This window comes from Rhodnius prolixus, unplaced genomic scaffold (genome assembly GCF_049639745.1).
Source record: "Rhodnius prolixus isolate KJV_2025 unplaced genomic scaffold, Rpr scaffold_7, whole genome shotgun sequence".
Taxonomy (NCBI): domain Eukaryota; kingdom Metazoa; phylum Arthropoda; class Insecta; order Hemiptera; family Reduviidae; genus Rhodnius; species Rhodnius prolixus.
This window is the reverse complement of record NW_027411582.1, coordinates 37225310-37248588: the sequence shown is the minus strand read 5'-3', so window position 1 is coordinate 37248588 and position 23279 is coordinate 37225310. Positions and strand designations below refer to the sequence as shown.

The 23279-nt window shown below is 29.3% G+C and overlaps 3 protein-coding genes across 7 annotated transcripts in view; 1 reads left to right on the top strand and 2 right to left on the bottom strand.

Annotated features, from left to right (window-relative positions):
- Nucleotides 1-112: 112 nt before the first annotated feature.
- LOC141446500 (uncharacterized) lies at nt 113-9471 on the bottom strand. 2 transcript variants are annotated; one of them, XM_074113022.1, is made up of 9 exons: nt 9233-9471; nt 9022-9116; nt 8794-8943; nt 8612-8712; nt 8087-8244; nt 7291-7388; nt 3718-3972; nt 2957-3542; nt 113-248 (listed from the first exon to the last, which is right to left on the bottom strand). In XM_074113022.1, the coding sequence occupies exons 1-9, from the start codon at nt 9302-9304 to the stop codon at nt 207-209; spliced, it is 1557 nt and encodes a 518-aa protein (XP_073969123.1). In that variant the 5' UTR covers nt 9305-9471; the 3' UTR covers nt 113-206. The 2 variants fall into 2 exon arrangements, with proteins under 2 accessions (XP_073969123.1, XP_073969124.1); XM_074113023.1 differs by lacking the exon at nt 113-248 and having other exon boundaries at nt 1794-3542.
- Nucleotides 9472-9600: 129 nt separating this feature from the next.
- On the top strand, nt 9601-18366 carry Pex14 (peroxisomal biogenesis factor 14). Of its 3 annotated transcripts, XM_074113044.1 has the most exons (6): nt 9605-9825; nt 9900-9976; nt 10060-10206; nt 11012-11161; nt 11244-11473; nt 15138-18366. In XM_074113044.1, exons 2-6 carry the CDS (start codon nt 9902-9904, stop codon nt 15286-15288), a joined length of 753 nt encoding a protein of 250 aa, XP_073969145.1. In that variant the 5' UTR covers nt 9605-9825; nt 9900-9901; the 3' UTR covers nt 15289-18366. The 3 variants fall into 3 exon arrangements, with proteins under 3 accessions (XP_073969146.1, XP_073969145.1, XP_073969144.1); XM_074113045.1 differs by lacking the exon at nt 15138-18366 and adding an exon at nt 12697-14964 and having other exon boundaries at nt 9601-9976; XM_074113043.1 differs by having other exon boundaries at nt 9607-9976.
- The window catches only part of AP-2mu (adaptor protein complex 2, mu subunit), a 20755-nt gene continuing 13282 nt past the window's right edge, over nt 15807-23279 (bottom strand). For both annotated transcript variants that reach the window (XM_074113030.1, XM_074113029.1), the window contains exon 9: nt 15807-22747. In XM_074113030.1, coding sequence (XP_073969131.1) covers nt 22613-22747 — 135 coding nt within the window. In that variant the 3' untranslated portion in view covers nt 15807-22612. The remainder of the gene's footprint in view (nt 22748-23279) is intronic.

Here is a 23279-nt window from a genome sequence, read left to right as displayed (position 1 = left end):
AAAATATAGAAATAATTATTTATATTTTTAAATTAAAAACTTAAAAGACAAAACAATTTTTTTTTTCTTACGATTTTATTTTTTACAAGTTTTGCGTTAAAAAAAAAAATAGGGGAGAGGGTAAAAGTTCTGACTGACTCATATTCTTGAACGGTTTTCATACACTAAGAGATAATGATTCTTTTTTTTGCATTATTCTAAGATGATTAACAAGTCAAATGTATTGCCATCTTTTTCCTATATCTTCTCTGTAATAGGGAACAAAATACGAAATTTTATTAAATAGTTTAGTATAAAATTAAATATAGCAAATAAACTGTTATTATTATTGTTATCACTATAACTTAGAATGTGGCTGCTATTTGGATTGGAGCATCTCTGCGGAAGATCATCATATATCATCTTAAAATGATATAGGAATGATAACTCAAAGGTGACTTTTATCTTTTAATGTTTTTTTTTATGGTTTAGTCCCTAAATAAGATTAGTTTATTGGAAAAATAAAACGACAAGAAATACGATAAGAAATGGTACTTGGAACAAGAAGTAAGTGGCAATTGATTTCTAGTTTTAGATAAGCAAACGTACCAATTGAATTTTTTTTCGCTTTTAAAATAGTTGATAAGGTTTAAAATAACTCGTAATTATTAGATTCAGTTATTTTTATTTTCACACAAAAAAATTGAGGAAGAAATATTCTTAAACTTAAGTCTTGCTTTTTAGCTTAGAATAGATCTTCAAGAAGTGATTTGGTACAAATTACCTATTGTATAATAGGTAATCTCAGGTATTGAGCACTGAAGATCATATTTCATATGAATTGCCTTAACCATTGACATATATCGATGATACGTTTCAATTCTACCAAGATACAAATAGTATCAGTACTGCCTTTTAATTTAGCTGGTATTATAGATAGGATGTGCCTTAAAGGTTGTCTAGTGAACATTCAGATCAAAAAAGATGGCAAATTAGACGTAGAGATGTGAAGTCCAAGAATTGGTTTTATCACATACTGGGTTGTAGGTGCTAACATTGATAGTGGCCAGTATTGTAGTAAGAATAGTGAAATCCATTTGATGTGCGTAGTTGCGAAAAAGCAAAAGAACATGGAATCTTTGACCTTTATTTTAATGAAAATTTGGCATTTTTTTAATGAAAAATAGGGAAATATTTTCAAAATTAGTCGTTTTTCAACTTGACTCTTTTTTTCTCTACCGGCTGTAAAATAAATCTGTTGTTTGTGTGGTGTTAAGGTTTTAATCGATTTGTTCGCAGCTGATTCCTAAGAGTGATAGACCTTTGGATTCTGAAATTCAGCGAAGGATTGGTTTAAAAAAGGTAAGGTATGTTGCTGAAAGAAATATCAAAATGCTAGTATGTTTTTGTTAGATGCGATATTGATGCAGAAACCAAATAAATTATTTTTACTTGCAATAATTAAACAGCAGCATATTAAGCTAAGTTTAATTCTTTGAACTTTTGGTTGTGTGTGGGATCCCAAACTGTTTTATTTTCATAAATTGAACTTATTTGTTATGATAAGATCTGGTGTAGGGAGCTCACACGATTTGCTCGTACCAAAACTCTCAAGGTCTTCTACACACTACGCATTTTTTGCTGATCGTTAATTCCCTTTAAAGAATTTTGGTAAGCATATAAACACGGCAATCTTCCAGAAAATTAATTTCCATCAAGAGAATTTTTAACAAAAAACCGTAGATAGCGTTCTCAGTAGAAATTCAAACAAAAGGAAGAGTAAGAAAAAATAGTGTAGGAAATTATAAGAAGAATTAAATTTATAATCACAATTTGATGATATTTATTAACATCTTTTTAAGTATTTACAAAATAATAAAATATATGGTAATCTTCAAAAAAAATCAGATAATTATAAGGAAATGACAAAAACAGACGACACTACAATTTTGTTTCTTTTTTTTACAAATCTTTTATGTGAATGTTTAGAAAGAGTATAATCATAAATTTTAAACCTTTTATCTTTTGGAATCTTTGCTTACGCAAATTCACATTATTTAAAAAATGATCCTTAGATGGTGGTCTTAGTCTTATTAAAAATCTTTATTAAGAAAAATGTACTTATTAGTCACGATTAATGATTTACAATATCTTTAAAATGAAATGTTGTATGCCTAAAAATTGTAGCAAACTTATATTTTTTTTCACGCGACATTCAATTAACTGAATTAAAATGAAGCACACTAGTAGGTAAATTAAGTGAATGAACAAGACTATCGCATCAGTGTTCACGCTTTTTGACCGAATATTACCAAAAAAACGCCAGAAATGATTTCAAGAATTCTTACTGTTAAAAATCCACCTCATGCCCTGGAATACCTCAACTCCACCCCTTTTCCGGCTTGAAGTGACCAATTCTAAAGCCGAACTAAAGACTTTTTACTTTTAACTACAAAAAAAGAAGAGAAAACTTCTAAATATTGGGTAAATTAATGATTTTTTTCCCACTCTAAGATTTTGGATAGTGTAAAATAAATTAATTATAAACAATTATTTGAATCATAAAGAATCTGAATCATATTTACAAAATTTCTTTCAAAAATTTAATTAAGTTACATAATTATAGTTACTGCTTCGCTTGAAGGCAAAGAAGAAATTTTTAAATATTAAGGTATCAATCTTTTTAAATTATAGATCACCATTTGCTATTAAAAAAATAATAAAAGAATAGAATTTTGTAGTTATTAATACAAAAAATAAAAATGCTTTTACTATTCAGGCTCTTTGCTTTTCAATTAAGGTTAGAAATAGCAGGTTTTCTAAGAAATTAAGTTTGCAAAGCAAGAGCATTTAACATTTAAATTTACGATATATATTTAACAGAAAATATTTATTAATGGAGAAAAATCTGAACGAAAATTTTTCTCCCGCATAGACAAAATGTTTTTTTTTGCAAATCATTTTAAAAATCTCTTACACAACGTTTTGCATCTTGCAACAATACCAATCGTCCGTTCTGGCCATCCATGCCGCTTTTTTGTTCCAAATCTTTACTTCTTCTATAATCTCTAAGCAGTGTTGTCGTAGACTTTGGCGGACAATCCTCCTTCTCTTCCTCCTCCTCCTCGGAATCTGTGGATTCTGTATCTGTATTCGTGGAACTTTTCTCCATACTGGAATCACGACGACTTTTCTTTTTACGACAACGGGAATGTTTTTCACTGTTAGCTGCTGTTGCAGCATCACCTCCTGTTATTCCTGAGGAAGTACTACCACCACCACCACCTCCTTCATCTAATTCTTCACGTTTCTTCTTTCTCTTCTTTTTCTTCTTCTTCGACGCTGATTTTTCACCATCTGATTCGCTACTCTTCTTCTTCATATTCTTTTTATGTTTATCACCTCCATCTCCATCTTCTTTCTCATTATCATCAGCATGCTTCTTTTTTTTCTTCTTTTTCTTCTTCTTCGGTTCTTCTTCGGATTCACTGGTACATTTACGTTTCCGGTGTTTTTTCTCTGGCTCAGAATCACTATCGTCTTTCTTTGACTTCTTCTTTGATCTAAAAAATAAAATATAAATTGTAAATAAAACTAATAATTTAACATTAAAAAAAAAAATCACAGGGTCCTTCCTACGAGCACCTTTCAGATTATCTGAAGGATTTTTACAGAAAAACTTTCGATGTTCCTCTTTCGATATTGCACTTAAAAGAAAAATAAATAAAATAATCCTACCTCTTTTTCTTCTTCTTTTTCTTGACTTCTACATCGTCGTCTTCTTCATCGCTTGAAGAATCAGTGCTCTTACTCCTTGCTTCCTTTTTCTTCTTCTTCTCTTTTGAAGATTTGTCCTTACTTTTCTGTTTTTTCTTTTTCTTCTTCTTTTTCTTTATGTCAACAGATGAATCGGAAGATGTTTCATCAGAAGAAGATAATTCACCAGCTGTAATTACACCATTTGCATTGTTCTTCTCAAGTTTTTCAAGTTTTCTAGAATTAGATCAAAAGAAAACAAAATATAAACAATAAAAATTTTAATTATATTTTATTTTATGTAGAAATATGACGATACATTGCCCTAATTTAGAACATATACTTGACGATTTATATGTACGTCAGTATATACCCACCTGTCAAGTTTTTAGGCATTACTATGGATTCAAATCTTTCCTGGAAAGGTCACATTCAGATGCTGAGTGGTAAGCTGGCACGACTGATTTACTTATTTAAAAAGCTAAGAGATGTGGTGTCTCTGGATGTTCTGAAAACAGCATATTTCGGCTTGTTCCAGTCCAAGCTGAGTTATGCACTGCTACTATGGGGAGCAGCCTCAGATGCAAAAATCATTTTTAAAATGCAGAAAAAGGCCTTACGGATGATGTTTTATAGTAGAAAAATGGACAGCTGCAAACCACTATTTAAGGAGAATAGAATATTAACATTACCGTCGTTATTTATTTATGCCAATATAATGCATATAAAGAACAACGAGAAAAATGTTTTAAGAAGTGATGAACATTCCTACAATTTAAGAAGCAAAAATGACCTACATTTGCCTAGACGGAGATTGTGTAGGTCTGACAAGGCGCCGGGCATGATGGCAGCCAGGATGTTCAACAAAATTCCACAATCAATAAGAAATACAGAGAAAAAGGAATTTCAGAAAATTATTAAAGACTTCTTATTGAATAATATGTTTTATAAAATAGAGGACTTCTTGTCAAGTAGATGGACTGTTACTCACTTCAAAGTTGAGTGAACTGAAGTAAATTGTACAAAGACATTGTTTGACGGATCATTTCAAAGTTCATTATAACTAGTTTATTGTGATTATTATGACGAGTCTATTGTATGTAAAACATATGTACAGGCAAAATAAAATATATTCTATTCTATTCTATGATGTACAGGCGGAGCTAAGAGATTAAACACAGATTTTGGGTCAGGGCACCAACGGTTTTTTGAAGATAAAATCATCATAGTAAAGTAAAGCGCTTTAAGAGACTGAAGACACGGTCAAGAAGGTAGGCTTATGTGCTTTGCAAAATGACTACTTTTATTTATTTATTTTAAATATAATGCGCATCACCATCTGAAGTTATTGGCTCCTAAAGCCATTTTCAGTGCACTGCAAGCCTCTGGAGAGTGTTTCCTCCATCAAAAATCACTGTTCATTATTGAACAGAAGATTCTATGAAGAGAAAAATCTAAGGGTAAAACAGTTGGGATTCGAACGTGGGCTCTTCTAGTGAGAATCTAGTACAATAATCATTGAGAATTACTAAGAATCACTAGTTCTTAGTGTCAAAGTGATAGATATTCTATGGTAGACTCTTTTTTTGCCCACCTATAACCCAAAGAGATGTAAGATTTAATGATTATCTCAATCTTAATTGTGAACCAGTTAATTAGTTCTAGAGGAGCATGCCTCCAATAGTTCTAGGAATCCCCATGAATAGGTAAGTTAAGAGATCATATTTTGCTCTCTCTGGTCATCATTTGTGTACCATTAAATGGCACTTAGGTCCGTAGCCCTATCATGTCAACATGTGTTCCCCTGCCTTGACAAAATTTAAAGTGATAGCCTATCCTAGCCAAAGGCTCTATTGCGGCTGCCAGATTTGGAGCACCAACTCTCTTTCTCTTAAAAGGACCAAGGCCTCCTCCCACCACTATCCTCTGCCATTCCTCTCTTTCTTCCTTAATTACTAAGCTAATGGTTACAAAGAGGATAACAATGTTTGACCTAAATAATAAATTATGTGATAAATTTTAAGTATTTTTAGGGGATCCAATTACAAAAAAGTTTGTATTTTATAACTTTTAGCTAAGATCGGTGAAAACAAATATTATATAAAATCAGAATAATATAAAAAGAATATGCATTCAATTGTCTCTCGCAAAAAATTTTAAAAAAAATTAATTGATCTATGCGGACCATTATTTGTTTTTTCTTAAACGATTTTATTTCTCTCATGAATAAAATACCTTAGTATGATTTTCAGCTAAGACACAAAAACAATCAGTTCAACATATATAGTGATAAATAAAAATAATAATACAAAAACTGAACCTCTTACTTTTCAACACTGTTTAGTAGGACGATGAACGCATGAAACCACTCTGCGCAATGATTGCGCTGAGTACACGCTGTTTCAGGCCAGTTTACCAGATACTCTCCTTTGTCGTTGTTGGGAACGCCAAAATTATCAAATTTTTACCATCCACAACATCTCATCCCAAACATTTTATCTTTAATTTAATTTCTATCAGAGTGAATGGCACCCTACTAGCCTTTACTAGTTTAGAACACACATTACGAAGCAGGCCACGTTGTGCAGATTGAAGAGTGTTGATCCCTTTTTTTAAAATTAAAAACATAAAAATCCAAATTTATAAAGAAACCTGCACTAAATAAAATATTAATAATCTATTAAGTCTTCATTTCTGATTACAAACCGTCTTTGGCTAAATTAATTTCATTGAAATATTAAATCATATAAATAGCTAACAGTAGGATAAAAAAATAAATGCCAATTTCAGTCATATTTTGTATTTTTTTATTGTGCAGAGCTTTCGACCTAGGATCTAGATCATCTTCAGGACTAATTGACAATGTAATATTTTATATCATCAAAGGTTGGCGTGCCTTCTGTATTGTCTGTTCATGAAATGAGGAACTGGAAACAGACTTATTCCTAGGTCTTCATTTCAACAGAGTAGCTTCTAATTCAAAAGTATTCAAATTCTTGAAAAGAGGCAAAGAAGCCAGAAGGCTGTCATGTCAAATGATTTTTATGAGAGGCACGGCGTCTCCAGTGCCAGGAGGATGTTCAAGCCGAAGTATTAGGGCTAATCTGAAGTATTTCTAAGTAAGCCTAAGCGAGCCAGATGGTCTTTTACTCAAGATACTGTTTGCCATAATCACTAATGAATGCTGCTGCAATCATTAGTCAGGAAAAATCCCGAGTGGATTTTTTTCTCTTCCCAAGAGCCTCTTTACGGAAAAGTTGTTTATTAAGAGAACACTGTCCGTGGGCTGGAGGGTCCTATAAAAAGGCTTCGCGCACTAATGACTTCAGATGTTAACGCGTCTTAAATAAATAATAAATCTGTGCCCCTCAGGATCATCATTCCTGAGCAATTCTTTTTTTTATCGAGTTAACTCATTAATATTCCCCTTGAAAATTAATAAATAAAATAAGTTTTGTGCCTAATCAGAACAAGATATTTGTGCTCAGCAAACTTCTCTGTAATCTAATCTATATTACTAATGTTACATGAAAATATGAAAAAATACTGACTTACTTTAAAAGTTTCAATTTTTCTTTTGTAGACAAACTTTTTAAAAACTCAATGTCTTGTTCGTCTACTTTTTCTCCATCCAAACCGTTAGGTATTATTCCCTATGAAAAATAAATAAATAAAACATTTTAATATGTGTATTACTGAGTTTCACATTTTATGTACCATGTAAAGAAATACTAGAACGAAACAATACTCTCTTAACATAAATTTCAAATATATTTGAATTTTCTTCTCATTTCCAATTGCGCAATAGGAAATTATGTGGGATATCCTCATAAATCTATAACTTATTCGATAAACAATTTATTCAAACTTGTTACTCTGTTTTTTAAAAATATGATATGTATTGTGTTAACTCAACCGTTTAAATGGGTGTCCAAATCAAAACACGGGCTATTTGGTGCTACAAGTTTTGGCAAGATTCACAATGGGCCACAACACATTTATAAATTTGATCTGATAAGTATGATTCACAGCAGCACAACCCCAAAGTGTTCTTTTCAACTTTTTTCGCTATTGAGAACTGTTTACATTAAGTGACACTGAGTGTGAGATTGGGCACCAGGAAAGACAATGGGCCACATGTATCGACTTCCGTAGCACACTTCGAAACGGGTCATATAAGGTATATATATTTCAGGAACATCAACAGCAAGAGCTTTGATTGAGACTGCTGGAAAAGAAAACTCTAAAGAAAGACTGTTAAAGCATTGAACTACTTTATATGAATTTACCAACACACTTAGAAAAGTGTAAGGCAGTGGCCTTTCTACTAAAAAAAAAAAAAAACTATTACCTTAAATCTGGGTACGTCAACATGTTGCTGGGCATCTAAAGCAGTTTTTTTCATTCTAAGTCCATCTTCTCGCATGCCTCGCAAAAGTTGGAGAGCATCAGAACCTTCGGTTGCTATTTCACTCACAGTTGCCTGATTGTACATAGGACACTCCTTATCTGAAAATAGAGTTTAATTACTTATGTTGAAATTATCCTATTATTATTTTAATGCAACTGGAACTACGGTGATTTTACTTTCTCTTACTGCTTTTTTAATATATTTTTTTATAAATTACGTGAAACTGTTTTCAGAACAAAGTAATGCATACCCGAAGTTTAGCAATTGCTGGAAAATACATTTTATTTTTCGTTGCTAAGAAATTTATTTTAAAGAAGTTTCATCAATGAATGACATTACACTACGAATATTTAAAACAATAAAATTATTTACAAATTATTTAAATTTACAAATTTATACTTCGGATACAACAATATTTTCAAAAATTATTATCTCTAAAGAGTTTACTAAGAAAAGAAAACAAACCTGTATTAATATGTCCCCATTTGCGGCACTTGATACATCGCACATTCCTTACTAGTATTCCAAAAGGTTGATCCTGAATTTCCGAATTCCCTTTACAGTAACTGCAGGATAAAACACACAATCAGTTGTAATACTGATGTTTTCACACTTTTTTAAAAAAAGCTTAGCTTAGCAGTACTTACTCTTCTCGAGGAGCATTATATTTTCTTTGCCATTCAAATTTATATTCTGGTTCGTTGTCTTCTTTTTCTCTTTCTTTTTTTGCACCAGGAGGAGGTTCATACATAAAATTTACACTCAGTTTATCTTTGCTTTCCTTACTCAACATTGCCCTATGCAAATGAAATTTAAAAAATGTAATTTATTACTAATATATTTACACTAATGTTTTAAAAATCTAAAAATTTTACTTGTTATTGTAAAGATCTTGTTCTTTCTCGTACTGTACGCGTAATTCTTCTTGCTTTTTACGATACGCTTCATCTTTCTGTTGGGCCATCCATACCTTAAAAAAGAAAGAAAATTAACTTTACATAAATAGCATCAACACTGTTTGCAAAATGAGAAATTGTGAAAAGTGTAATTATTGATTTTACTATGAAATTTCTTTAACTGACATACCCTTTTTAAATTATCTCTAGAAGCTGGATGAAAAAACTTTTTGCACATGTAATTATTAAATCCTTTCCCCATGATATTTGTTTTCCTATTTTTTCAAATAAAAGTAAAGAACAATCAGGTTCACCTTAACTCAACTCAAACTTAAAAGAACGATGAATCAATTTGATGAAATCTTCGCGCAATAAAAAGCAAACATAACCTGATGTCAAAAGGAAAAAATTTTCACTCAATCACTCAAAGAAAGGAATCTTAATTAAAAATCTCTCCGTTAGCGCTGTAAGCAATTCGGTTGCAATCTATGTATTATCGAAATATCGTTTAGCATAAAATAAGCCATCATTTCTAGTATATAATAGGAATTCAAATTTGTTATAAGTTTTGATTAGGAAGTTTTAAAATTTCTTTTTTTTTCAACTAATTCATAATTTATAAAATTCATTCGAAGGTAAAATTTAGGTTATCCAAATAGAGAATTCTGTTGGTTATTATGATTATTGACATCGAATTGAATGTGGTGTGGACATTGAGCAAAAGCAAGAGGTATTAAGATGGGTTTGTGAAGTCATTCATCGAAATGCAAATATAATTCAATAGTATGTCTATTTCATTATCTAGTTGTTAACTGTGAATAACTTTATTTATATTATAAGTCTTTTTTGAATATTAGCAATGTCTGTAGAAAAAGTTGATAGTGAACCAAATTCTATCGGTGATAATTTACCAATACCTCCTAGGGAGAATCTTGTAAGTAATTTGCATTTTTCTAAGTTCAGACAATCTTTGAATCGAATAAATTCCAAATATTCTGTTGTATTTTTTTTTTAAAGGTAAAAACTGCAGCCAAATTTTTATCATCGCCAAACGTTGTGAAAGCTCCATTAGAAACAAAAGTAGCATTTCTGAAGAAAAAAGGATTGTCCGATGCCGAAATTGATCTAGCTATTAAACAATCAGAAGTTATAATTCAGAGTAGGGTGCGTACTCAGTCCTGTTTTAATATACTTGGTCTTTTAATTGGTAATTTGGGGCTCTGGTCTTGATATAGTAGGGTCTTGGAGATAAGTCAGTTTAAAAAAAAATTGGTTCTGAGGGCTTATTATCTGAAGCAGATTTTTGTAGGATCACTTGCCGATAAAATAGCTGGAGAGAATAAATGAATTAATGTTTAAATAAAAATGATTATAACTGATAACGTAGATATTAAGTGATTATCATCCTGAAAGTCCAAAGTCATCTAAGGAATGAATTGAATGATAATTTTTGTACAAAACGACTCCAAAATGTCTGGAAGTGTTTCAGTTCCACGAGATATTAGCCAACAATTTGATCAGTACGAGAAACTTTTTCATAAAATACTTTTTCTATTCTGTTTAAATTGATAAAATAATGATTCTTATTTTCAGCGAAAATAACATAAAATTGATTTTTTTTTTGTCATTATTAGCATTTGAATTAGACATTCCTAATAATTAGCAGCTACTTTCATATTATCTAACTAATATATTTTGGGTAGATTGTATTTTCGGTGTTATGTACGGCTACTCAAATTTCATTTTTTTTTTCGATATTCAAGGCTCTAATTTTACTTATCAATATAAGTGCTTGTATTTCGACAGATAATCTGTAGAAATACAAGCACTTAGGACATAAAAGGTTTTTTTTTATAAATTGGCCTATCTTCACGGGTGTTCAATATCAATTGTAGTAATCATTAAATCAATAATCAAATGCAATTTGTCATAAAATATTAAACTTTTTTTTAAATTTAAACTATTACAGTCTTTTGAAAACAGTAGGATTCCCAATTCAACATTACAACCCTACATTCCACCTTGGCCACCGCAATCAAGATGGGCAAAATACAGAGATATCACTAATACTGTGGCGTTACTAGCTGGTTTAGCATACGCAGTGTACTGGTTTTACAAGGTTAAACCTCAAAATTTTTATATATTTTTTCATTAAATTATAAATAAGCATAAAAAAAACAAAAACAGCTTTTATTTTACAGAAATACATAGCTCCTTTCCTGTTCGGAAGTAAAGATAGAAAGAGTCTTGATGCTAGACTTGCTGAACGTGACAGCACAATGCTGGAATCGTTGTCTGAACTGAAGAATTGTGTTTCCGAACTAAGGGAAGAGTTAGGACCATTGTCAACTAGAAAAGGACCTAGTATTTCAAAACAAATTGAAGAACTTAAAGGAGAAGTGTCGTCCCTTAAAAAACTTCTACTTAACAGGTGAGTGGTTTTTCTATTTTTGTAATTTTTTTTTTTTCAGAGGTAATTTTGTTTTATAAATACACAAATGGAAAAAAAATCGTGTCGCACCACAAATTCTATATTTTGAAACAAATGTTTTCCAAAGGTATATCTCCATGGAATAGTTTAAACCTCTCTGGAATTTTCATGTATACTGTTTCTATTTTCTAAGTTTAAAAATGTTCAAAAACAAAGTACGTAAACTTAATAAAACGTGCCCAGAATATGACAGATTAGAAGGAAATGGAAAAAAACAAAGACAGTGTAATTATAATTGTTTAATTCCAAAAGTTTTCTCGAAATACTATTTCTTTGAACTATTTTCTGATTTTATTTTATTTGTGAGTTCTTTAATGCTGACTTATCTTGCATATTTTGATCTCCTGTTGGAGATCTTGTTAGGTGGAAGGTCTTGTAAAAATCGTGTTTATATGTTATGATAGTCAAACTTTTCCTCAAAATACCTTTTCATCGTTCATTCATGCTTTCTTCATTAAAAAAAAAAGTAGTAATGTTTATTTTGTCAGGCTGACATTGCATACTTCTGCCAGTCAGAATATCGTGTGCGCAGCCGGTTAGCAAATATACTTAACTTATTTCTCATGTCACACATTAAATTGCAAATTTTCTATTTGTTTGTTTACGGTTTTGTTCTAATTTATGTGGAAAACCCACGACATATTGACATTGTGGAAGCTCATTTTTTCCCCCCCAAGTTGAATTTATTTATCCCTCAATAGTGGCCATTCTAATGTTGCTAAAAACTATTTTTAAGTAAATTACTTGACCGACAATTAATTTTAAGCTTTCCTTAGTAATCATAAATTGATTTAAAGAATTTTAATTGTTGCAATTATCTTGTAGTTTAGAAAAATTATTTTATTTATGTAAACAAAATTCTCTTATTTAAATAAATTGAATTTAAAAGTTCTTATGGCAAGTGAAAAGCAATAATTCACTTTATAACACGTTACATTAACAAGTGTTTGGAATACAGCATTGACCTATATAAACGTTGAAATGTTTTTTTACATTTCTCCATACTGTATTCGTTTAAAATGTCAACCTTAAAACAACCTCTATTAGTTAAACTTTATTTGATAAAATCAATTTATATTAAACTACTTATATTTTATAGTGAATAGTATAAATTACACTACAAAAAATTAAAAAATGACAAATTAGAAAATTTAAATATTTAGGTCAGCTGAAAAGTACAGAAGACCGAAGAAAACGGAAGTTATAAATATTAAGAAGAAATTAGGAAAAACATTTTCTTCATAACGAAAAACAAGCGCTGAGGAACTGTGCAAGCTATAAAGAAGAAATTGTGTTTTAATTAGAGATAATATTTAACATTTATTTTATTTTATCACTTCTTTTTGACGATTCCATTTACGTATGTTTAAAGACTTGGTTAAAACTTTTTTACCTTTGGACTGTTAAGCAATCAAAAATTTAGAAATAATATTCATTTTTTTTTAATCATTTTGCTGTTAAAAAACCCCATTGACAATAACTTTGCTATTCTGCAGGTTGGTTTTTGTAACACCTTAAAGCCCTCCATTTCTTATGATAGCGTAAACCCTAAGTATAAACGTGCCTTAAATCTTAAAGAGCCTCTTCTACGAATATATATTTTTTTTCTTATAGAGTTACTAAGGAGAGTATCAAGTATAATTTAAAAATTGACTTATTTAAAAGTAATCTATTGTTTTATTTAATAATATTTTAAAGTGTTTTTTAATTAATTAAAAAAAGCTTTATCTATAAAAAAAAAAAAAGTCGTTATTTTCAGTATTTAGTTACCAATTTTTGAATTATTTTGTAAATGCAGAAAATTTTATTTTTTCAAAAAAGATAACATTACTGCCAAATAATGTTTTTATACAATAAAAAATAATATCAATCTATTATTATTTTTTTCATCATTTTACTTGTAAAACCTTTATTTTAATAGTTGTTCATTCTTTTTGGTGACTGATTCATAGTTTCAATAGGATGAAAAAATAATTGCCATTTCAGTCGTGATACATTTATTCTGCTTGTTGTTCTGGTTATTTTGTCTTCTGTCTTGTCTGTTCATGGACTCCTGTCTGTTCAGTCCATGAACAGACAAGACAGAAGACACACCAACCGTATAATGTAAAAATATTACTTTGTAAACTAGCTCTGAAGATGACCATAGTCCCTAGGTCAAAAGCTCGGCCGAATAAATGTATCACGGCTGAAATGGCAATTATTTTTTCATCCTATTTATTTTAATAGTTGAAAAAAAATGTTGATATGAAATAAATTGCTCTTTCCTCTGAACTTCTGAATTGCTGTTTCCATTTCCGCTTTAAAAGTAACTTGAAAGACGACGTAGATATTTCTCTATCATTGCAATAATTCTTTTAAGGAAAGTTTATTTTTATGGGTGTCTTAGAAGACCCTTAAAAGATGGTCGGGTCTGCAAGAAAAGAAAAAAAAGAAATTAAAATAAGAAACACAACTTATTGCTGTTGCTGATCGGCCTTAGAAAAAGACTAATGGAAAAAATGCTGAGACATATTTCTGGTCTTATTCTTAGGCTTGGTAAAAGGGTATCAGAAATTTAGCTGAAAATAAACAAAAACTTATTTGTACTGATCGAAAATGCATACTAAAGTATTCAACGGTGTTGACCGAGAATTCAGAGCTTCTTCAGGATTCTCTGGGTACAAGTTTCGTTCCATTTTCTTCTTTCACGCTTCTCCTATAACTACACGAACTTTACGAAAGAAGATGAGATGATCATTGCAATTTAAAAAGTATCTTGAACTTCGTCCAGGTTTTTCTCTAGTTTTCCTGACTTGGGCAAAGGGATCTCACAACAGATATTCTATGTAAAATCTCAAAATAAATATCTACTCAATTGCAATACCTTTTTTTTTACTTGGAGAATAAGTAAGTAAACAATACTTCTCTTAAATATAGTGTGAAAAAAATTAAAAGGGTATTGTAATGAGTAGGTTGTTATTATTTATGAATAACGTTATAATAATTTTTTTGCGCTTGTTATAATAATCTCAAGGCCAGCTTATTAAAAACTAGGTCCTTGTATTATTTTTATTTTTATTTTGTTCAGTCATGCTTTAAAACTATTTTAGATTTTAAATAAATAAACTAACACAATAATTTTAAAAATACAAAAATTTTATGTCGTGTTATGAATAGTGTGTCCCTTTCGAGTATAATGTACAAATTTCTGGGTGTTACGAGATATTTCTTCCTTTTTTCCCTAACAAGGTATTATTTGCGAACGAAGCAGATCTATTGGCCTCTCTATTTATAACAGATGAGACCATTGATAGTCCTGCATCATCTACTCTAGGTACTTGAGAAATTTTAGAATCTGGTATAGTTTTAGGAAGCAAGGTCCCTCGGACGGTGGCATCAGAAGCAAAAGGTGCACTTAAGTCCCTTTTATTAATGCAGTTTTGATTTGTGTAAGTATTGTGGCAAAATGCTTACAATCATTGCCGTCATTCTTTAATTAAATAGCCAAGACTCCTGAAAGTGCCTTTTTATTCTATTAAGCTAATTTATTACAATTTCTTGTTACATTATTTTATATTTTCAGTTGATAGATTTTATTCATTTATTTTATTTTTTTTTGCAGAAAACAATTCCCACCATCCACTGTCACAGCTCCACTGTCCATTCCAGTCTGGCAGATAGCTGCTACTTCAGAAGAGAAAGAAGTTGAGGAAGAAGGTGTCGGTTCAGGTACAAATGGAAGTGATAGCAGTTTAGAAATGATTAAAGAATAGATTTAAAACTAAAAAGTCTTATATCACTGTTAATAGTTACTATATTAAAAGCAAAATGGAAATATTTTAATATTTTCATTATATTATATTACATGGTTAAATGGGTAATCAAATTTTCCATATTCAAAGAAAATTCTATTAACTAACGAAGAAATTTGTTTTTTTTTAAAAAAATAAAAAAAAAATGTTACTTTAAAGTAGAAAAGAAAATATTTTTATTAATTTTTTGAACTATTATTTATTTTTAATAGTCTTTCATTTCTAGCGAATTAGTGTAAATGCATGATGGCATGGCTTAAATCAGAGGCTTCTTCTGTTTCAAGTGCACTTTGACCAGTGGCAAGCCGTTTATAGGCAATTTTTTTTGGGAATTTATTGCTTTTAGACCAAATTCAAGTTTACTTTAGGGTTGAGATAACCTCCATTACTGGTCTTTAATTTTTAATAAAGACGAGACAGCACTTTTCTGGTGCATGCTTGTGAATTAGGCTTGCAAAGTACTCTGGGCTATTTGTTAACAGTATATCTAATATCAATTTTAACCGAGTCAACTTTAGAACAAGTATACGCTCATTTTCTTTTAACCAACCAACTTTTGCCCTTTTACCAATTAATATGTTACCAATTAGTTATACTCATATTAGCATTGTCCTCTTTAGAATTTCTCCATCTATTTGTGGTTCCTCGAGATAAACACGAAACAAACTGGCCGACATGATCAAGAGCTACTCCATTACGTTCAATGCGGATTTCCTCTTCACCAATATTACTTTTATTTGCATTCATAACCACATATTCTTTACCCACAGTTCTTTTCTCAATTCAATTTTTGGATGTTCTGAGAGTAGTTTGGGTATTATTCAGCAGTATGAATCTAAGGGTATTTAAGATGCCTGTACTATACGAGTTAACTTTTTGTACTTAATTTCCTTATGGACTATTGAAGAACTTATTTTTTTTTATGAATCCAAGTAATGCGCTTCAGAGAAATATAAATCTATTCATTGATTCTTTCTATACACATCTTTTTCTAAATTGCCTTAACGACCTATCAGGAGACCTCTGATGTAAGTTAAATGAAAAGTAATAGGTAACAAAAATACAATCTGTGAGAGTAATAATGGAAAAAGTATCAGTGAATTCTAACGCTGTAGTTTTAATTTTTTGTTGCCGTCTATTGTATAAGCTGAATAGAACTTTTATTAATTATATTTATTGATCATTATAAGGAGTCACAGACTGAATGAATGAGCACTTTTATCTTGAACTTGTAGATGAAAAAAAAGGTAGTGATTAGGTTTCTTTTTATTTCTTTATAAATTCTGGTTTATTGAATTACTCCCTAGATAAAAAGTTTTTAGCTAATTGCCAAAAGTTTCAACACAGGTGTGTGTGTGTGTATCTTTCTCAGCGTTGAGATAAGCTGATTGAATAACAGGTATGCCTATGTTATGACAGTAAATAACCTCTTTACAGAGAGGCTTATTAGACAGTTTTTGTGACATATTTGTGATAATCAGATTTTGTTTACTAGTGTTTTTTATGAGAACCAATTTGTCAGGACTACAGTTTTATGTTATACATATTGTTGAACATGTGTTAATTCAGAGATCTTTATACTTGTATATATATAATTAAGTTGTCTTAAATTATCAATTTGCTTCTTCCAAAAATAATAATAATAGAATCTTATCATCCCTAGCCCTAAAATCCATTATTAGATTCTGACTGCTTCAAGAATCTCATTCCATTGTGTCGATCAGTGAACTACTAGTTTCGAATGTTTAGATTGTTTCACTGTTCACGCATTCCATTAATCTCAAATTTCAGATCTTCTACTTTCTTTCTTTCGGATGGACAACATTGAATAGTTTCTTATGGTCTGAATATTAGTTCATTCTTATAAACGTGTTCTGCTCCTTAACCGTGACAATCGAAAATACTGAATAACAAACCAAGCTTCTCATGCAAGTTAGCAAAATTCCAGGTCTTGTCTGATGCTCCATTTTCTTTGATCGGGTCAAATAAATATTTCTTTCTTTTCTCGAACACCAATTGTTATAGATGTCTCTATAGAGCCTTCATCATTCCATGTTTGTAAGCTATAAGTCCAGGACGTATGTGCACTTTGTACAGGGAAACTTTTATAGATCTAGGTAAAGAGAGCGGCTTTTCTTGTATTCCATGAATCCGTGATAGCATTAGTTTTTAGCGATGTGGTTATGATTTATGGATTTCTGTAAAAGTAAACATTGATTTATATGTTTAAAAGCTTTGTTTCCGCTAAGTTTGATACTTGATTAATATTTTTGAGTTGTACCCTACCAATTTCGTCATGTTTTGCGAAGCATTATTCTCAGTTTCATGGTGTCCAAAAACCTTACAAGAACGAGTTTATACTACGTTGCTTTTTCGAACAAAGAATCCAAATCCTGAATAATCACATTTTAGATTTTGTAAGTTATTTCCCTTGTCCTTCATTAATTATAGAAAAGGTTTCAATTTTTATAAATTGTAGGGAATATATATATCAGGATTTTGCACTATTTTTATTGTTGATTGTTATTAATTGTATGAATAGGTGACGTAATAAAGAAAAGTGCTAATTCATTGTAGTGATGACATGATCTTTAATATAATTCAAGTTTATCTTTATCAGTGAATTCTACAAAAAAATAAAATAAAATAAATAAATAAATTGTTAAAAGTTATATACCTACTTTACTTTAAAGTAAATGTTAGTAAATATTTTTGTGCTTCCTACAGAATTATTAACATATGTTTCATGTAAACAAATTAGTGGCTCTAAACAATATTAAATACAGAATTTATTGCGCGGTTTATTGGTTATCCTGTGCATTGAGTCTAGTCTTTATTACATTTTTAATATGCTCAGTTTATAGTTTTCTTCTTTTTTTGTTCACATAATTATTTTAGAGAAATTTTTTGATTATTATTTGTGGATAAAATTTATATGCTCAAGGTGGCAATAATAATTATTTACCATTCCTGTTAATTCTTTATTTTCATACATAATTATTATTTTTTTCAAAAAATAAAAACATTTTATTATAGATATATTTTATTTCTCATTATCATCCCATATTTATTTTGTTATTGTCCTTAATGTTTATTTTTGTTTCAGAGTTTAGTGAAAAAAAATATCGTTGAATAACTGTGAATTATTAATTTTAATGGAATATTTCAATAGAAATACAGGTTGCACTAATCTTTTTACAAAAGAATTTACAAACTTCATATGTATGAAACCCATATTTCAGCTTTATCTTCTCTTTTAAAAGTATCACTGGATGTAACAAGTAATTATACGAGAAAGTTGTTAGAGTAAGTAAAATTGTTACTATTTACAAAAATTATTACTTGCTCCCTTATTCTCCTTACTCTTCTATCTTGTAGTGTTGAAAATGAGTTTGGCTTGGATGATGGTAATACGTATCTGTTTCTTTTAAAACATTCCGCAGCATTCTTCCTAGACCTTCTTCTCCTGGACATCCAGTCTTGCACGTTCGGGTGTCTTTGTCCCAATCTTGTTTAGTGTCAAGACTGTCGTATATGTGTTCGCATAATTCGGTCCGCTTCTGATTCTCCTTCTGCCAGTTGCTATTCATGGTTAGTTAGTGTTTGATATGGTCCCTCTTTGCTTACCTTCTACTTATTGGAGGTATCTCATTTCCACGCCTTTGAATATGGTGATTCATATTTTGTTTCAAATACTTTCAGCTGTATTTCATTTGAAGAATTTTTCATTAATGGCTTAGAATAACTTTCCTTTGCATTTAGATACTTACTTAATTCGACATTCGAACTGATCAATACCTTAAAATAAATATTTTCTGCAACCATGTAGGGAAGTTCTCATTACTCAATTAAAATCAGCTGTGTATAATGCCCGACTTCCCACACTAGTGGGGAAAAATTCCCATTAGTGTCACTTTCCGCACTGGTGAGTGGAAAAACTTTATTGTGCTCCCTTGATATAAGAAGTTTTGTTATTAACATAAATATTTTTTGTAAAACTTTAATAAGCTTATTTAACGTAACTAAATAATTAAAAAACGAATATTAAAAAATAAAATAAAAATTGAAGGAATATAGAAATAAAAATAATACTTTAATAAATAATTAGATATTTTTAATTATAACAGTTAAATAGGTTACCTTAAGGAAATTTAAAAAGGATTCTTGTGATTCCTGTTTAGAAAACACTCCTCCCAAGAAACAGCAGAAAATGTAATAAGTAATGTAAATAATTGTAATATAACAATAAATGTTTATAATAAATAAATTACTTTTTGTAGACTGTAAATATGAAATTTTTAATTTTTTTAGTTAATAAATCTAATGGTTGCAGGAAAAATATAATATTTAACTTAATATTTTTATACTCGCTTCGCTCGCTCGTGCGTGCAAACCCTGCCTCGCGTGAGGAAAAGTACTACTTTCCACACTTGTTAAATAAATAACTATTTATGGACTTCGCAGAAAAAAAAAATGATATTTACTAAAAAAAAATTCATAGATCGCTTGAAATCTCTCCATACATCTTTTTAATATTTTACAATGTTTACGATGAGAAGATTTCTGCGAAAAATCCGTCAAGTTGAAATGTGATTTAGGTAGAAGCAATTTTTCTGTTCTTTCCCCCCCCCCCCCATTTTATAGAAAAAGTGTTTTTCTATTACATTTTCTTTTCTTTTTTTTTTTTAAATTTGGAACACTTCCCAGGAAAAATGGTTTTTTATAGATTATTCTTCTGACAGAAACGAAAAATTTAATTCTCATTATATCCAGTTTATCTCCTAAACATCAATATGAACAATTTCACTATTAATAATTACTTTTTGGTGGAAAAAGAAAAAAGATAGGTAAATATCAAAAATTAACCACAAAATTTAATAACATTTTTAAATCCTTATATTTTAGTTTTAATAAACCTAAATTATACACCAATTCACTTTCATACACCTCATGTTATGAATTTCATTTGCAACACATACAACTTTTTATATACTTTGTGTTTTGTATTATTTATCCATTTTTTTGTTTAAATATACTTTTCTATTTTTTATTTGTCGGAATAAATTACATAACATTTAAACTTATCAAACCTACACAAGCATACTTTTGTTTGTTTTTTAATTATGTTTTTTAAATAATTATTTTTTTAAGTCATTATTTAATTAAATTTAAATTAATTATATTTTTTTTTAATTAATGAAATATAATTTTCTTCAATTAAACTAAACAAATTTGGCTTTAAAAAAGGAATGATGTAACTAACATATATTAAAGGTAAATTTGTCTTTAGACCCCTTTTATTTTATTAAATTTATATATAAATTTCAATTTAAATTATAAACATATAAAAATTTTAATAATTTTTTTTTTTTTGAAGCTTTAATTTTATTTATAAACTTTGATTACATTTTTTTTCCCCCTTTTTACTTTTTAAACTTATTTTAAAGCTTCAGATAAATAAGAAAAAAAATTATAATAGATATTTGAACGTTCATAAATACTATTCGGAATACAGAATAATTAAATATATCTTTCGAAGAAAAATGTTTATTTTAGGAAGATCACGTTATTTTTGTTTCTGTCTGGTTGAACACTATTATCCTGGACTTTCAGATATTATCTAGGGAGATTAATTAATAGGCAAATGATAGCATTTAGTTGATTTGAAATGTTTTATGTAATGCTTTTAAGAAGATTGGTATTCGCGTAGTTTTTTTTTTTTACATCTTAAGGGAAATGTGAATTAGTTTCAGAATCTTAAGCGCCTTATAACTAGAGAGGTGCTTTCTTTTCGGCCATGTCCCAGATAAATTCTTATATTTTAACTTCTTAATTGTTATTCTACCGTATTTGGTCTGATTATTTAGGAAACCATTATTAATATTTAATATTGATTTAAGCTTCAGAATAAAAAATAATTACTCTCTCATAATTTATTATTATTATACATCTAATTTATTAGTGTCAGATTTCTAATATTATTCCATTTACGCATGAAGCATTATTTATGTCATGTTTTGCAAAAAAGCATTTTAATACCTAGCGACAAAAATTTACGGGACGATGTATCACAGGACGAATACCGGAATGGTGTTGCACATTTTTCGGGCACTGAACTGTCTTTAAAAAAAAAGCAAAACAAATTTAAAGTACACTTTAAAGAACTTACATAAAGTAGAAGGTGATGATACCAAAGTGTTTTCATGAACAACGGCATACATTTGGTGGTGAATTAAAAACAATAGTGTCGATAGGATGTGATACAGAAGAGGAAATAAATTGAAGAAAATTTTTAAATGAAAAATGAAAAGAAAAAAGAAAATGGTAAAACCATCTCGACCATCTTAAATAAGGGAAGAGTATATATTGTGACTGTCACCAATTATCTGCCGCTTGGTGTGTTCTAAGATTTAGGTGGACAATTAAGCTACTTGCCTAAATTAATTGTATAAAATAGAAGCATTTTATATTGTAACAAATTTTCTTCTGAAGAGATGATATTTATCGTTAACTGTATCAAAGTAAAAAAAAAAAAAAAACCTTATTTTCCTAAAATAAACATTTACCTTTGAGAGCATGTATAAATTTTAAATATTAACGCAATTAAATATTTTTTTTAAAAAAAATATGTCTCATTAACAAAAAAATCATATAAACAATATGAGATTTTTCTCTTTTTAAAAATAAGTTTTTAAACAAAAAAAAAAAGACTGCACCTCCATAGAAGGCAGTTAAGCGGAAATAGTTAACTGAAAATTTCTACAGGAAATATTCTATTGAAAAAATAAATATATGTGTGCTTAGTAAATTTTATTATTTTTCTTTTCTTATTTAAATTTTTGAACACTTCAAAAATTAATAATTATAAAGGTAAATATATTATAATTTTATATTTTTTTAAATTATATTGTCTCTTTTTAAAGAATTCCCAATATTTATTATAATATTATTATATCACCTGTCTTATTTATAAATTTCGTTTATACATAATACATTTACTATTTATTATATTTTTTTAATATCCATTTCATATTTATGTTTTTTTCAATACTCCAAAAGTTCTAGCACATTGTTTTTTTTTAAAAAAAAACGTTTATTAATTTTTTTTTTCAATAATTGTTCATTAACACATAATAATAAATAAATAAAACGAAGCTGGGATATGGGAGAAAAAGAAAAAATAATATTTAGTTGATTCTTTTACATTCGCTGTGGTCAGATCTTCATCTTTTTTTTTCTTTTTTGTAGTGTGCTCCAATTTTTTGATCAATCCACTTCTTCCTCTTCAACATCTTGTCTCATATAGTCCACTTCTTCCAATATATCTTACCCATTTTATAACATCATGATCGGAATAATTAAGTTTGGGTTCGAATACTTTTAAATAACGTACTTTAAAACCGGATGGTGCAAATGGTACCTGAAAATAAGATCCAAGAAAAGTAAATATATGTTCAATATAATACACATATACAGGGTGATCCATTTAAAACGCACCAATCGCTAATAACTTTTTAGGAAAGCGGAATTCCGGAAAAAAACCACGAAGTAAACTATATGTTTTTTTTGTTCTAGTTTCCAAATTTTCCACCCCCGATGCTGTATCTTCAGTTTTGGCGGAGTTACGGCCAAAAACCCGATTGGGGTTTTATAAGGACCACTGGTTTTTAAAACGATTATGAAAACACATAAAAAAAACTGTGAAAAGTGACGTTAATCCCGTTTCGATATCCCTAATATTAGTTGAGATATTTAAGATCAAAGTTACAATTTTATCTATTCGTGAACGGTTTTCGATATTAATTTTCCACCAGAAATACACGTTTTGGGAGGTCCTCTGACTGCAAAAAGTGTTATTGGTGACGCAAAGAACATTAAATAATAATAATTGAAGATTTTAAAACATGTAGTGTAATGTAATGGTTATGGGTGAATCAGGATAAATTGGATTT

Bases quoted from the DNA above. Each gene is read 5' to 3' on its own strand.
- LOC141446500 (XM_074113022.1), bottom strand. From the start codon at position 9,304: ATGGGGAAAGGATTTAATAATTACATGTGCAAAAAGTTTTTTCATCCA. The intron at 8,713-8,793 runs GTAAGTACTGCT...TTTATCCTGCAG, and splicing joins TATAATGCTCCTCGAGAAGA to TTACTGTAAAGGGAATTCGG. The intron at 249-2,956 runs GTAAGAGATTTT...TCCCTATTACAG, and splicing joins TGCAAGATGCAAAACGTTGT to AGAAGATATAGGAAAAAGAT.
- Pex14 (XM_074113044.1), top strand. From the start codon at position 9,902: ATGTCTGTAGAAAAAGTTGATAGTGAACCAAATTCTATCGGTGATAAT. The intron at 9,977-10,059 runs GTAAGTAATTTG...TTTTTTTTAAAG, and splicing joins TACCTCCTAGGGAGAATCTT to GTAAAAACTGCAGCCAAATT. The intron at 11,474-15,137 runs GTGAGTGGTTTT...TTTTTTTTGCAG, and splicing joins AAAAAACTTCTACTTAACAG to AAAACAATTCCCACCATCCA.